Source organism: Chelmon rostratus, chromosome 12 (assembly GCF_017976325.1).
Source record: "Chelmon rostratus isolate fCheRos1 chromosome 12, fCheRos1.pri, whole genome shotgun sequence".
Classification (NCBI taxonomy): Eukaryota; Metazoa; Chordata; class Actinopteri; order Chaetodontiformes; family Chaetodontidae; genus Chelmon; species Chelmon rostratus.
Genome location: NC_055669.1, coordinates 15,138,084 through 15,152,471, shown reverse-complemented (window position 1 = coordinate 15,152,471; position 14,388 = coordinate 15,138,084). Strand labels below are relative to the sequence as shown.

Genomic DNA, 14,388 nt, shown 5'->3' with positions numbered 1-14,388 from the left:
TTTGCCAGTATCAAAAATAAGTACAGTCTTGTCCTAAATACAGTTTTGTAACATTTACTTCAACGTGCATTCACTGTCTCAAATCTTGAATAAAAGATCCAGTCCTGTCAATACTTCCTGTCATGTTTTTATTTGATAGTTACACAGCTGGAAGGGTGAGTAAGGTGAAATTGCATTGCATTTATCACAATATAGGTCCTTGTTTTAGTTGTAATGTGTGACATATTTACCTTAGACGTTTATGTATTATGCATGGGTCGTGCTTTTTTAAAGGTAAGTCTAAATTTATTCCATAAAAAATCCAATCTTAAAAATTTGCTACTACCTGTATGATTGTGTGTGTATCCAAACCCTAATACAGCTTATTCTTTTGTGCCATAGAGGCCAATTGTGGCACCAAAAACTATTAAAAACTAATCAATGAATGTTCCTTCATTACAATATAAATTGGCATAGTTTACTCACACAAAATAGTCCCAGACAAATGCACTGTTTACCCCTTTTGAGAAGCTTGTGGCAAACTATGAGCTGCAGTTGCTGTCAGGAACTAACCTTTTCTCAAGAAGGAAAGAGGAATGTATTTGTGAACAATTGTGAAAGATTCAGTGTTAAGCAGGAAAGAATGGGCTTGGGGCTGAATGCCGCTAACAGGGTAGGCAAGTCAGAAAGTGCTGAAGGACGGACAACTGCCTTGTAGTTTCTTTTCATCTTTTCATGGGATTTGCTGACAGTATTAAAAATATAGATGCAGAGAGTCCCCCCTAAGATGACCACTATAGCAACTTCTTATTAGATGCATTTTGCAATATATGAAGTCAAGCAACCATAAGACTTAAAACCGGAACGTTGTTTGGTTTGAGTTCTGTAGAAGTGTGGAAGCCATTGCGAAATCTTGATCTGTTCTGTCATCCTGCAGATTGACACACGTCCAAGCAACCAGGGAGGAGCCCAACAATGAGTGAAGTAAATAAATAAATCATCCGGTAACAAGAACGTAATGCACAACATGGAAGTGACATGATGAAACTTGCTGATGTGACACTTGTGATTTGCAAGACCCTTGAGCACACGCTGCCAGGCAGTTCAAGCAGAAACTGGCTGTTCAGCTACTCTCTATGGTTACAGAGTTCAAATATATTTCTCTTCTGGCCACACCCCAGTCAAGCCTGTCAAAGAAAGAATTTTCCATTTTCCAACATCTGCTTTGACATGACTGATGGCCAAACGAGCAAATCCTAGAATGAAATGCAACCCAGAGAGAGTAGAGCAGCAGGAATTCTTGCCCCGAGAGGGAAGAAAAACTCATCACTCATCAGTGTGTCTTTGCAAGTTAATCAGATGTAAATCACGTTATTAACTATTATCCTCTACATTTAAAGAAGTGAGGAGCAAAAGCAAATATTTACTATTAACAAATAATCTCAGAAGATAAGAATAGGAGAAGCAAAGGAGAAAAAAGGCAGAGCTGAGAGTTACTGGTCTGATCCAAGCTGTCAGACCACATCAGTGGTTTCAAACTGCTCAAAGCTATTTTAAATGCTGCGATTACCGGCGACTCTGTCTGAAATGAATGAAGAGAATGAAAAAAATGACAATCTGATCAAGATTAAGAAGACATGACAAGGAGAAACTGTAGACAAACACAAGCTTCTCTTTTGGATCATCTGTCACTCTTTAAAAAGCTTCCTGAGAACCAGTTACTGCTCGGTGCACCCAGACTCACTGCTTTACCAAACACAATGGGAAACTCATTCACGCTGTAACTGAGACGAGTGCATACCTTAGTGAAAAGGAGACAATGAACTACCTTCTTTAGCAACCTCTGTGACATAGATTCACTCTCCAGCACTTACACGTTTATTATTGGAATGATTAGAGGCGTTTTTCTCACTGTACACATTAAAAAGAAGATGCATGGGAATACTGCACTAAAAACTACTGCCGACATCAGCAGACATCAACGCCACCTGCGCACCGCCAAACCCACCCATACCCACATCTGTTGACCGCATGACTGGTTGTCTGACATATGAGATAGTGGTAGAACATGTTCTTTGACTGTGCAGCTTAATTCAGATAACATCTCACTGAGGTGTGGTTTTGCTTTAATGCAATATATGTACGTATGCGTAAGAGCTAAATCTACAAAATAGGCTTTTGCCCAACCTTGTCTCATTTAAAAGCCATTTTCAGATATTACCTGCATTATTTCCTACTTTCTGGTCTTTGTTTATATAAAGCATGACTGAATTTTATCTTCAGCCAGGAGAAAAACTGTTTTATCCCTTCCCTCCATGCGCATAACACTGTGTACTTAGAAAGGCTTGAAGCAAAATCCTCTTGCAATATCCACCTCACTGAACGAAGCACGTTTTAACTTCTAAAGAAATATGCTGTAGTTTTATAGGTCAGGAATGGATTGCACAAACTCCACATTCTGTGCGTCTGAATGCTTTCCATATGTGCATTTGACAGTTGGCATTTCTCAGATTTTTCAATTAAAAAGTCTGCTCACAGGTCTCGCACAATACTCATACGTATGTGACATAAGTTCTCGAAAAGCCTCTTGTGGCTCCGGTGAATGCTGGATGCCTCAGCTAATATCTCTTGAGTGATTGGAAGTTAAAAAATGAAAAAAATCTGGAGGTGCAGACAAAGACAGAAGTCTGATCCTTATCTCTTGCTAGACTACTCTAATAGATGAATGCTGCCGTGACAGAATTTGCATACTAGCATCATTTGTGTCAAGTTTAGTTGTGAGAATACAAACAGCCACAAAGCGGACAGCAGTTAAAGATTGTTGGTCTGTAGTTTTAGTAGAAAAGTTGACTGTGAGTGGGCGAAATGGCATTAATTTGATAAGAAATTCAAATCAAGTAGGTCACATTCATTCAAACCCTTTTAGAATCTACTTTCCTACACTTGTGCATCTGTATTCTAATGTAGTGCATGAGCATGTTTCTATATCATCTAGTAATACTGCAGTAGCGTGAAATCGAAAAAAAAAAACAGGTCAATACAGCTTCATTTTCTATCTGATTTTATTATCACAGGAGGTGCAAAACTGAAAATATGAAAGAATGAAAAAATATGAGGAAAACATCCTCCTCATCATTTAAAATACTGCTATTTTATTGCTGCAGTGTTCTAAAGCGACACACGCTACAGCACAGCGTACAGCAACAAGCAACGCAGCATATTAGAAACTGGAGATGAAAATACATCAGTGTCAAGAACAGCAATATCAAACAGTGTCATTCCACCAAATGTTTTCAGTGCTCGGCAACCTCACCCTTGATTTCTCTGCCTATCCATGCACTAAAATCATGTTACTTTCCCACCCACACACAAACACACAATAAAAAAACCACATAATAAAAGTCTATCTGTTAATTATGGCGCAATATACATTTGTAAAAATAGAACCATCATCCTATTGTACACAATTTTTACAACTTCGGCACTTAGATCTCTTGGAGTTAACACTTGGCTTATTGTTCATGTACAATTTAGAGACCCACACATATTCTGTAGAAACAATAAAATGAGTGCAACAATAAAACAGAGAATTTACGTAGTACTCTATTCTGCGGTTTATGGTCTGTAAAGACTTTGATGTCTGCTGATAAAAGGATCTAATCCCTTCTTGGTGCACTAAATCATTCAGGCGCTCCGGTGTTGGTTGTTTTGCAGAGGGTGCTTTCCTCAGGTTTACAGTACAAACAGTGTTTATCTATGTTCTGCGCAGTTTCCAGGGAAGCAGTGGCCACCCATATAACAGCGCCAGATTAGTTACAGTTTAACTAAGTAAAAAAAAAATCTAAAGGTCAGCACAACAGTTTATGGCATGGATAAAATATTCCAAAATGCAAACCAAGCATCTTTAGGATCACGCTCCACTCAAAAAATATTCTAATGTTCAAAGTTTATACGGATTAAAACAGCGTTATAGTAGCTACAGAAACTTTGCTTTACCTCTGCTCTCAAGACTAATGGCTTAAGCTGTAATTATATTTACCCTATAAATGTATTATTTTACATTTTAACAGGACTTTTGGCGAGTGACTAAAGATTAGAATTCTACAAACTCACATAAATTCATGAACAAATTTGAAAAGGATCCTATACAGGCATGTTTTGTGTTGTTCTAACTGAAATATTGATTTGTAATAGTATAACTATGCAGGTTTAATGAGAGTATTGATCAGTACCAATGTTATGACCTTTTGCCAGGTGCATCATAATAACCTTGTGAGATTTTAGAAGCACATTGCTTTCACCACTGGCTTAAAGACTGCTCTCATGTTCCCACTAGCTGTCTCGTGTTCCAACCTATAATCTTTTTGTTGTTGTTCTTGTGCTGGTGAATTATATGTTTCTTTTTTCTCTCTTCTCTTTTTCTTATTGGTGTGTGGATTTGTTTGAGCTGCATTCAGGAAGCTATGATCAGACTGCAAGTTTGATTGTGCGGGTGAGTCATTGCTTGTGATCGGTTCTCAATTGCAGCCTCCACTGATATAAGGCCAGCTGCAACCAGTGCAGTAGTTTCCCTGTCCTTGATCTGATATAGACCCGGATCAACATATTGTAAATAATCAAGCTGAGGCTTACTTATAGCTGCTTTTGGAAATGTAGGGGCGTGAACATTTTTCTTTGTATTCTGCTTTTTCCAGTTTGTCTTTGTTTCGATGAGATGAGGTCAGAGGTGGTTCAGTTCTGTTATGCTTACTTTGGCTCTTAGCGCCCTGAAGCCGTGCTAGTTGTGTACCTGAAGTAAACACAGTGCTTTTAGGGCTGTCATTTGGTGCCTAACAGGTCAATCTTGGAACTGGAGGAGGAGGGAAAGCACACTTCAAGTTTTTCCTCTGCTGGTATGCAATGACAGAAGAAGTTGCTTTGTCCCAATTCTATACTTTACACTAATACTGTAAAGTATACGCTTTCTACTAATGGGTGGAAATCCAATCCCTTTCATGGCCATGGAAGTCATGTAGTCAATACGTTTTAGCTACTAAAAGCAGTAGTGTTATCATTAGACAAAGGCATACAGTATTGCACTTTTGGTCAAGCAGGCTTATCTAACTTAGGCTTAACTATCCTCTTACCAGTTTTACCACAATTTATCACAATCTATCTGATATGAACACATACAGCATGTACTCATTTACTGCAGTACATTTCAGCAATACCAAAATATGTTTTGGTATATACAAAGAACAAAACGGTTGCTTTACGCTTTAGTAATAGAGTCAACATTCCTCTCTGTCACTGAGACCTTCTTATGCTGCACAATCACTCTCTGGCTTCCTTGCAACCTGGGTGTGGTTGTCAGGCCAAAGTTCTCATTTGACCCTGCAGAACCACGTGAAAAGGTTTTCCCCTGCATACCTTGACCTCTTACCTCCAAACCCTGCTCTGTAGAAGCATGTCCTGTCTTAACAGAGCCCTGCACTAAGTGTGCAACTTGCTCTCCACCTGATGACCCATTCTCCACCAACACTTGTCTGGTCCTGGAGTATGTTCCGTGTGAGAGGCCTTGTGCTATCTGCCCTGTCACCCCACCCATTCCTACTTGCCGATCTACAAGGACCACACCCTGAGAACCTTGGAGGCCACCAACCTGCACCAGACCCTGGCTAAGCCCAATTTGGCCTACTTGACCCACTGCCTGCTGGGTGCCCCCTGCCACAAGCACCACTTGGGGCTTTGGCTCAACTACGTACATGGGCGTGGCAGCATAGTACATGGTGGGCTGCTGTATGAGCAGCGTCTGACTGGGAATTGCAATCTTGTCCTGTACCTTGGGAACGGGGGCTGAACCCTGGGCTCGCTCGGTGATTCGCTCCTCCTGGACAATGGTGGAAGATGCTACATTGGAGGCGTTGAGGGTGCTGATGTCTCTGTAGTCCCTGTCCCTGATTGTTTCCCTATGTGTATGGAAATGTGAGTGGGTGGAGGTGGAGGGCTTGACAGGAGACACTGGTCTGGGTGGAGAGACAGAAACCCTTGCATCCAAAGTCTTGGTCACCAAGGTTGACCCTTGACAGATTTCAGCCAGAGTTTTGAATTTAGGCCCAAGGTCATTGAGGAACGCAAGGTCATCATCATTCTCAAGAAGGCTGCAGCAACCTACAGAACCTGCCAGGGATTCCTGACCCTCATAGTCATAGACCAGCGCAAGGTCCTTCTCCTGGTATTGCTGTGCAGCATGGTTGGATTTCTGCAAACAAACAGAGCCAGAATATATTGAGTCCAAAGTCAGTAATACTTAACATTTCACTTGTGATGGTGTGATACAGCTTTTCCTGTCCTAACATACTGTATAATGAAAACTGGCTATGTTCTATATCAGAGTTACATTCTTAAAATTTCAAATACCAAAGTTTTGGTTAAAAACCATTAGACTTGAATCTGTAAGACATTTTATGTACTCACACTCGAATAATACTCGTCCAGGAACTGGTCAGACAGCGCCATCCCATCAAAGGCCCCAGCCCTGTATCGAGAGTAAAGATGTTCTTGTCCTGTCATCATCCCGGCACCTGTGTAGTCCATGTCCATCTGCCCATACACACTGGTATGGTTATACTGGTTGGACAGGTGCGTGTTTTCGACTGTCCAGCCACCACCTAAGGTTGCCCCTGCACCTGCTGGCCCTCCTACTTCAGCCAGTCCATCAAGGTACCCCTTTCCTGCCAAGTTGTTGACATCCTTGGCATTGACTGTGCCACCATCAGCTTCTACTGGGATGTGCAGAAGAGGAACTTCCTGCGAGAAAAATACGAAATCCCATCATGAGATGAAGCATTTTTGACAAATTTGATTAACTCATTTTTTAATACTAAAAGTATCTGAATATTCTACAAGCTCCATTCATACCAGGACTACAGTAACCAAAGTACCTTGTCTTCTCCCTGTCCCTCAGTGTGATATGAGATCAGCTGTTGTTTGGTATCATATGGTATGGCCTTGAAATCTCCAACAGCTGTTGCATCTCCACACAGGCAGAACAGCAGCAGAAGGGGAACCACTGAAACACATATTTGACGCTGTGTCAACAGAAATTCTGACAAAAGTATACTTGTTGGATCAAATTAAGTCATCGATCAATTAATTACTTTCATTCATCAAAGGGATTTAAAGGTATACTATGCACGATTTCCCTGGAAAACAATGTATAGACTCATACATCAATGATCACTTATAACCCGCTAGAAGTGTGCGACGGTGTCTGTATGCGTAGAGGCCTGCCCTCTCCTGTTTTTTTTTTTTTTTTTTTTACAATTTTCTCAGTAATTTGCTATGCCTGGGGCATTTCTGGGCATCATTGCATTGGGTAGTGGTGTGTAGCCTCCAGCCAATAGCAGCGCGAGGACAGGACTCTATAAAAACATAGCGAGCAGGTTACATCGCTCTCTCCGCCTCTCTTCCCTGCTCTGCCTGTGGCAAGAGCTGCAGGCCTGTGTGTCTGTTTGACCAAGGGTGGGGCTGAGGTACACACACACACACACACACACACACGCACACACACACAGGATGAAGCATGTGCTTTAGCTGAATTCACACAAAATCTTCTTGCAGGGTCGTGCAGAGCGGCGGCATGTTTATTTGTGCTTTAGAACGTAAATCCTGTGAAACAATCAGAAAGTAACACTTTATTTGTATGATTAACTGCTTTGTTGTCTCATGCCACTCCCTCTCTTCCTCACTGTAGCTCAGTTGACCCCCACAGCTCTCTCAGTCACGCTAAGCTTGGGAGGAGGGGCCAACTCTGAATGTTTGACTTCAAACAGTAGCCGACATATCCTGCACAGGATACCTTTCAGTCATGGGGAAAAAGTACCAAATAATTGCAATGCAGGCAAGAGTGATGATTTGACACTGTCAGAAAACTGCGGCCTACCCATTCCTTTTAATCACTCACTCCAAGCATGCTACACGCATGCTACAACACGTCCTACCATGTGAGGTAACTTCGTCAGAGAAAGTTAATGATTCTCGTCAAAATGAGCAGGATCCAGGAAGAGAAAAATAATGAGTAATGTGAGCAATACTCACGCAGCAGAAGCAGCAGTCCAAGGAGTAGCAGCAGGATACCTGACGCTCCGAGGCCAGTGGTCTTTGTACTGCGCGACACACAGCTTTTAATGTTTTCATGGCAAGTGCACACAATCACGTCCATCGTCTGAATATCAGCACATGACTTTCCCTGCTGGTCTTTGACTTCCACTGCCACCTTGTACGTGCCTGGCCACAGGTTGGCTTGGTCCCGCAGAATGGCTGTGGTGTCTGAAGAAAGATGAGACATATATAAATGATGTGTAATTATTCTATGAACTAAAACAGCATTTTAGTAGCTTGTAGCATATAATACGTTTGCAGCAACCTCAACACTTTCAACATGTCTGTGTTTACCATCTGAAGCCAATGAAATGAACTGTAAAAAACAACCTATCAACATCTGTTTGCAGGTCTTTAGAAATTTAGTGTGTTGAAGTTAAAACTAGAGCTAACCACTGAATTCTTCTAAAATTGCCTCTTTAATGCAAACATTGTAGAGGTTAGGCCGAACATGTCCATTAAACGATGATTTTCAGGAAATTTGCCAAGCAATTGTATCCTTACCATTAAGTGGTTCCACTGTCCATTTCCCCTTGCCGCTCTCCTGAATCACACTGAACTCAAACGGTGCTGAATTGGGGAACTCATCTTGGTCTACGGCTGTGACGTAGATGACACTATCCTCGAGGCACATGGTGTGAGTTTTGGTGGTCAGTACGGGACAGTGATCATTGAAGTCCTCCACCTGAATGGCTATGGTCCCTGTGGCAGTTTTTGAGGGAATGTCTGAAAACCAATCAAAAGACAGATTAACAATAACCTGCTGTCCACCTTATCAGTCCAGTGGAGAAGAATGATAACTGTCATATTTACAGAACTCACCGTTGCTGATGCATATAATTTTGGCATAATACGTTCCATTGACCAAGAACTTGGATTCTCTGTCCGGCAGTTTATTCAGCCTGATATCTGCTGTCTTTGTATCAATGGTCAACCAGTTGTCATTATCTTGGATTTTGGCATACCTATGAATATGAATGAATCAATATCCACATTGTGACAGGACAAAAAGAAGCTATTCATGTAAAAAACATCAATTCAGACAAACAAAGAGAGGTGGTAATACACCTGCTTTCACTTTGTGGCTGTACCTTACGTTGGTGGCCGTCTTTAGTGTGTCGCTGTCAATTGCAGCGTAGGTGGTGATGACTTTGTTGAAGGAAATGGAAGACTGGTCCTCAGAGAGAGTCACCACTTTGACACTCGGCTGGAAGCGGGGGCCTTCCTTCTGGTTGACCACATTGATCTTAACGGGGTAGGATTTTTGGGTCCCAGGCGTGGACATACTGCCAAAATTGTACTTTGCTTTGTTGGAAACAGCCACTTCCAAGTTGAGCATCTTGATTTCCTCAAAGTCCAAGGCCTGCAGATTCAAGGATAGCGCACAGCAAGCGGAGTTCGCATTAGCCATCGTAGCGCTCATTTAATCGCACTCAGACTCAAGACTCAAGACTGCACTCTTTTACCCTGTGAATCATGATGATGCCCTCATTGGTCTTTGAATCAGTAGTGATGCTGAAATAGCCACCCTCATTCCCTGAAGTTATCTCAAAAACAGCCAGCCAGTTGTCAGAGTACATCAGATCCATGTCAATGGCTTTGATCCTCATTACTTCCACATTGATGGTGTTCTCCTCCACGCTCCCTTCATACTGCAGGTCAAACACACCCCAATAGTTGCTTCAGAAAAAGTGCACAACATTACTGTACAAGCCAGTATAAACAAGAAGAATCGAAGTTTGGGTTGCGGTGATTGTGTAACACCTACCGACTCTTTTTCCAGCGTCGGAATGTTGTCGTTTATGTCCAGAATTTTGATCTCGATCTCACCGGTTCCTGTCATTCCTCCCGGCTGTCCATTCATGTCTGAGGCTGTTATAGTCAGCTTATATGTATCTTTTGTCTAAAAAAATAGATGAGATACAATGCACTGATTACTAGAGACCACGGGACCATGCCTGTCAACATGTTGACGTTCCGTAGTAATGAGCACTCTGTAATCACTTCTGCACTATTTCATTAGTCCTCAGTACTACTGGGTCAGACCGCACCCAGCTTCAAACTTGGCCTTCGGTTTGATTTCAATTACAGCCCTGTGAAGTTTCATGACAACGTCTCGCACGGTTATGATACTATTGCCGTGACAACCTTTATCCACAGACAGGCATATAAACACCTGGCAAAGCACTCGCAACCACATCTGCTGTGGTTTCTGTTCCAATAGGTGTCTCTAGGAGCACATTTTTCCGCGATGAGACACACACAGATTCACCGGGCGACAAGGTCGAAAGGTGAATAGCAGCCCTGCTGTGGCAGCTGGTGAATATTTTCTCGTTGTTAGTTTCCGGTAGAGGTTGTAGACTGACATGAGTATGATTCTGTCTTATTTATGGGTTAAAAGTGTACAAAAAGCTTCTTTCTCGTTGACCGTGATTCAACAAGTAGGAGTCTCTGGTGGAAAATACATGCTTACACTGTATCGTGATTCAAACTTGACTAATTGGCACAAATAAAGGTCCCATACGTGGGATATGACCTACTTACAAAACTAACACTAAGCGTGATAGTGAGATTAACTGTGCGATACCGATCAGACTATTGTGCCGAAGGCTTTTCTAATTAATAGAAGTACAAGCACAAGAGAAGAATTTCAGGTCAGTCAAGTGACTCACCTCCCTATCTAGAGTGTTCTGTCGAACAAGGACCTCCCCGGTCTGAGAGTTGATGAAGAACATCCCAGCGTTACTCTGCTCCACGATGGAGTAGGAGATCATGGAGTGGAGCGTGTTCTCTTCATCATCATCAGTGGCTATCACCTTCATCACAACAGTACCTAGAAATCACCAACACATCACTTCATTGAGTACAGGTAAAAATACTTTGCCGTGTCACAGACATACTGCAGCTGTCTCAAAATACCTGCGGCACTTGATTCACTGACATTTCCGACTTGCTGCATTTTGATGACCGGCGAGCAGTCGTTCTCATCCAGAACAACAATTCTGAGGTCAATATCCCTTTCAGCCTTGGTCCCGTCGGCAAATGATGCCACACCTTTTAGCTACAAAAAAAAGACATCACAACTATTTTAACATCTCCTCGCTGTGCGACTTGAGGGAACGGGCATGCACGTTTTAGATTTTACAAACAGAATGTGTGGAGGTTATCTCACGTAGTACACGGGGATCTTCTCTCGGTCTAGAATGGAGAAGATTTTCACATAGCCGGTTTTTGGGTCGACACGAAATACGTTGGCAGGGGGCTCGTCAGCACCAGGCCCCTTCAGAGAATAAAATATATTTGTACGGTTCTCCTTATCAGAGCGAATCTGAAAAAACAGAACAAACACACAAACAAATGAATCCAGCCGATCGGGAAATGTAGCACCTTCCAAACACAAGGAGAAGTTTACCGATGCCTTATTCACTGTAAGTTTGTCATATAAAATAATAATATACTTAATTTTCTGAGCGTTATTCAGATCACATGGATGCAAATGTGCACAAACCTGAAGTGTCACATCTAAACCATTTCTGCACTGATGAGAACAGCCACTCACACATCTGCTTAATTGTTTGTAGCAGTGTAGCTCATTTGTTGGAGACCTGGCTGACTATAATTACATGGCTCAGAGCCTGAGACTTCTGAGATACAAAACTAGATAAGATGTGTGTGTCTGAACAAAGATGTATTCATTGACGTGGACCGCTTCTCAGACTGACTCATTATGAATATGGAAGTTTGCCAGCGTCTGTGGGGCTGATCTCACACGTAGCCTAAGCTCGGCTTTGAAAGCGAAAAAAAAACAAAAAACAACAGAGATAGCCTGAGGATAAAGCGAGTGAGTGAGGTGGAAAATACAACAATTTGTTTGACAATGATGTAATTATTCTAAGGAGTACTGCTGTACCTACACCAAATATTTCTGTGTAATTGGAAATGAAGAATTAGGATATCCAGCTTTAATTATTGTGTAGACAGAATTAAAGCAAAAAAAAAAAAAAAAGTACACACTCTGGCAATACTCTGCAAGCCGGTGTAATCGTGGTTCTCCTTCAGCTTTCTGGGAGCTGTGATCCATTCTCTCTTTTGTCTCTGTAACCGTGGGCCAGTTCCTCCTGCCCTCACAGGAACAAGCTGCAGGTACACAGAGCGGGAGGAAAAACTGGATCATTATACACAAGCGTGACAATCATAAAACCATATGGCCTATTGTTGCTCCTGACTCACAAACAAAAGGCATTCCTTTGTGTCTCTTCCACCTGGGGGTCATGCATGTCATAAAATGTGTCCTCACAGCAAGTAAATGAGGACACTATACAGTACATCCATCCTCTCTTTTACTTTGCATGTGGAAATGCTCCAACAACATAATTGGAGCAGTTTAATACCATCATCCACATTATAATCTACATCTCAGTTGTGTCAAAGCTTAAAATTCTCCTCCATGGTTGGATTTGAGAGAGATCTCGTGCCTCTAAAGTTTTCCCCACATGCACTACTTTTTTTTTTTGGGGGGGGGGGGGGGTAGTTCTGGAAAGCAGCTTTGCTGGAGAGGAAATAACTTAAGAAAAGAACTCCTCCGTGATCAGTCTCCTTGTCGACCCCTGACTTTTATTCTTTCTAATCATCAGCTGCGTATCCAGCGCTTAATGCGCCAAAACAAAGGAGCCACACCTGTTTAAGAACAGTTGAGCTACGCGCGACGATGAATCTAACAAACGCGAACATGTTGGATGGTTTTACTTACCGTTAGGAGGAACGTCAGCAGAATAAAAAGGCAGCATTTCAGCGGCGGAGCCATCTGCTTGACAAACCAAAACTTAATAAACCTCCTGCCGAAGTGGAAACGCGTCAACTAAACTCTGAGTGCGGTCTGTCGTCGGTTTCCTGCAGACTTTGACCCTCTGCGAGGGTACGGACTCCTACGGCAATAGGCGGTTCCTCCCTCAGTTTGATTGCGCACCAGCTCCTGCTGATAACAGGCGGAGGAGGGAGGTGGGGTGGCCACTTTGTGCATAGCTGTAATATTTGTGCGCAGCCTATTGTCTGTGACGAAAAGGCAGACTGGGCTGAGAGGAAAATACTCAGGAATTGGCAACAAAACGTGTCCAAAAACAAGTTTTTATTATCAATCTGGAGAAGCAATGTTGTGTGTGTGTGTGTGTAATAAAAGATGCATAACAATAAAACAGACAAACAAACAAAATACATGTTGACTTTGCAGTGTGGGATTAAGTCCAGGCTGTTATCTATTAAGGATTTTGAGATCCTTTTTTTTTTTTTTTTTTTTTTAATGTCTTGGACTCCTTTTGGAGACAAACTTTCTCGCTCATCTGTAAAACTTCACCTGTGGCTGTGAGATTCCCACCTCTGTTTCTGGGTTCACCACTCAAACATCCAGCTGCACACTGTGACCACCGAGAGGGCTGTCACAGCAAGGACCAGAACGAGTTTTAAACCAGCACAGCCAGGACATTTTTGGCTCTTCGCAACCTCCTCTGACTTGGTTTTCAGTGTTAGAATTAGGTTTAGGTGAGGCGTTTTTCAGTTGGGATGGTTCGGGTTAGGGTAAGGGGCTACAGATGCATTATGTCAATGAGTTTCCTCTGTCAATGAGGATAGAAGTACAAACATGTGACTGTGTGTGTGTGTGTGTGTGTGTGTGTGTGTGTGTGCTAGTTGGCAGGAAAAAAAGAAAAGGTAAATATTGGCAGTGAGAGTTTGTGTTGCCAAGTTGCATGAAACTGTAACTCCCCGTGTCCAAAGGTGTGTGAGAGAGGATCGGTTTAATCTTGATAACATTAGTTTCTACAGCAGAATCATGATGCGTTTGCCTGATGCTTAACTGGAAGTGAAATGACACACCCTTGACACATCTAGCTTTTTTTCACAAGAAGTGTGGTGGCTTCAAGCTATTTATTATTCATTGGCTTTCTCAATCAGCATCTAATAGCAGCACAAAGGTGAATGGGCCGTTTCCATGGCACCATATGACAAACGCATGAGTTGCATATCAGAAAAAGGGAAGAAAGAAACACACACTTGCGCTGTGCGAGCCTGGAGGGACCAACTTTCTCAGTCCGCTGGAAATTCAATTCGACCGACTGAAATGTTTAAAGACCAGCAAAAGGCGACAGGTCGTTTTAATTGGAGTGCAGCACATGCTGAGAAATGCAGCAGAGTGAGTCTGTCACAAAGAGCTGGGTGTCATGTGTCCGTCCGGTTTGAATGACCCAACAGCTTTTGGAGGATGCAGCAATCCGG

General features: G+C 42.3%; 1 protein-coding gene across 1 annotated transcript; it reads right to left on the bottom strand.

The window, feature by feature from the left end:
• Window positions 1-3,023: 3,023 nt before the first annotated feature.
• LOC121615416 (desmoglein-2-like) lies at window positions 3,024-13,071 on the bottom strand. The gene is made up of 14 exons (XM_041949770.1): window positions 12,872-13,071; window positions 12,136-12,258; window positions 11,294-11,449; window positions 11,041-11,182; window positions 10,794-10,954; window positions 9,890-10,024; window positions 9,588-9,773; window positions 9,213-9,484; window positions 8,944-9,086; window positions 8,626-8,847; window positions 8,059-8,289; window positions 6,903-7,030; window positions 6,436-6,768; window positions 3,024-6,220 (listed from the first exon to the last, which is right to left on the bottom strand). Exons 1-14 carry the CDS (start codon window positions 12,923-12,925, stop codon window positions 5,231-5,233), a joined length of 3,276 nt encoding a protein of 1,091 aa, XP_041805704.1. The 5' UTR covers window positions 12,926-13,071; the 3' UTR covers window positions 3,024-5,230.
• Between the last annotated feature and the right edge of the window lie 1,317 nt (window positions 13,072-14,388).

What these genes read in the sequence shown, in the direction of transcription:
- LOC121615416 (XM_041949770.1), bottom strand. Translation starts at nt 12,925, where the DNA reads ATGGCTCCGCCGCTGAAATGCTGCCTTTTTATTCTGCTGACGTTCCTC. An exon ending in AGAACACTCTAGATAGGGAG is followed by an intron (nt 10,025 to 10,793) that starts GTGAGTCACTTG and finishes CTATTTTTTTAG; the next exon opens with ACAAAAGATACATATAAGCT. An exon ending in AAGACGGCCACCAACGTAAG is followed by an intron (nt 9,087 to 9,212) that starts GTACAGCCACAA and finishes TCATATTCATAG; the next exon opens with GTATGCCAAAATCCAAGATA.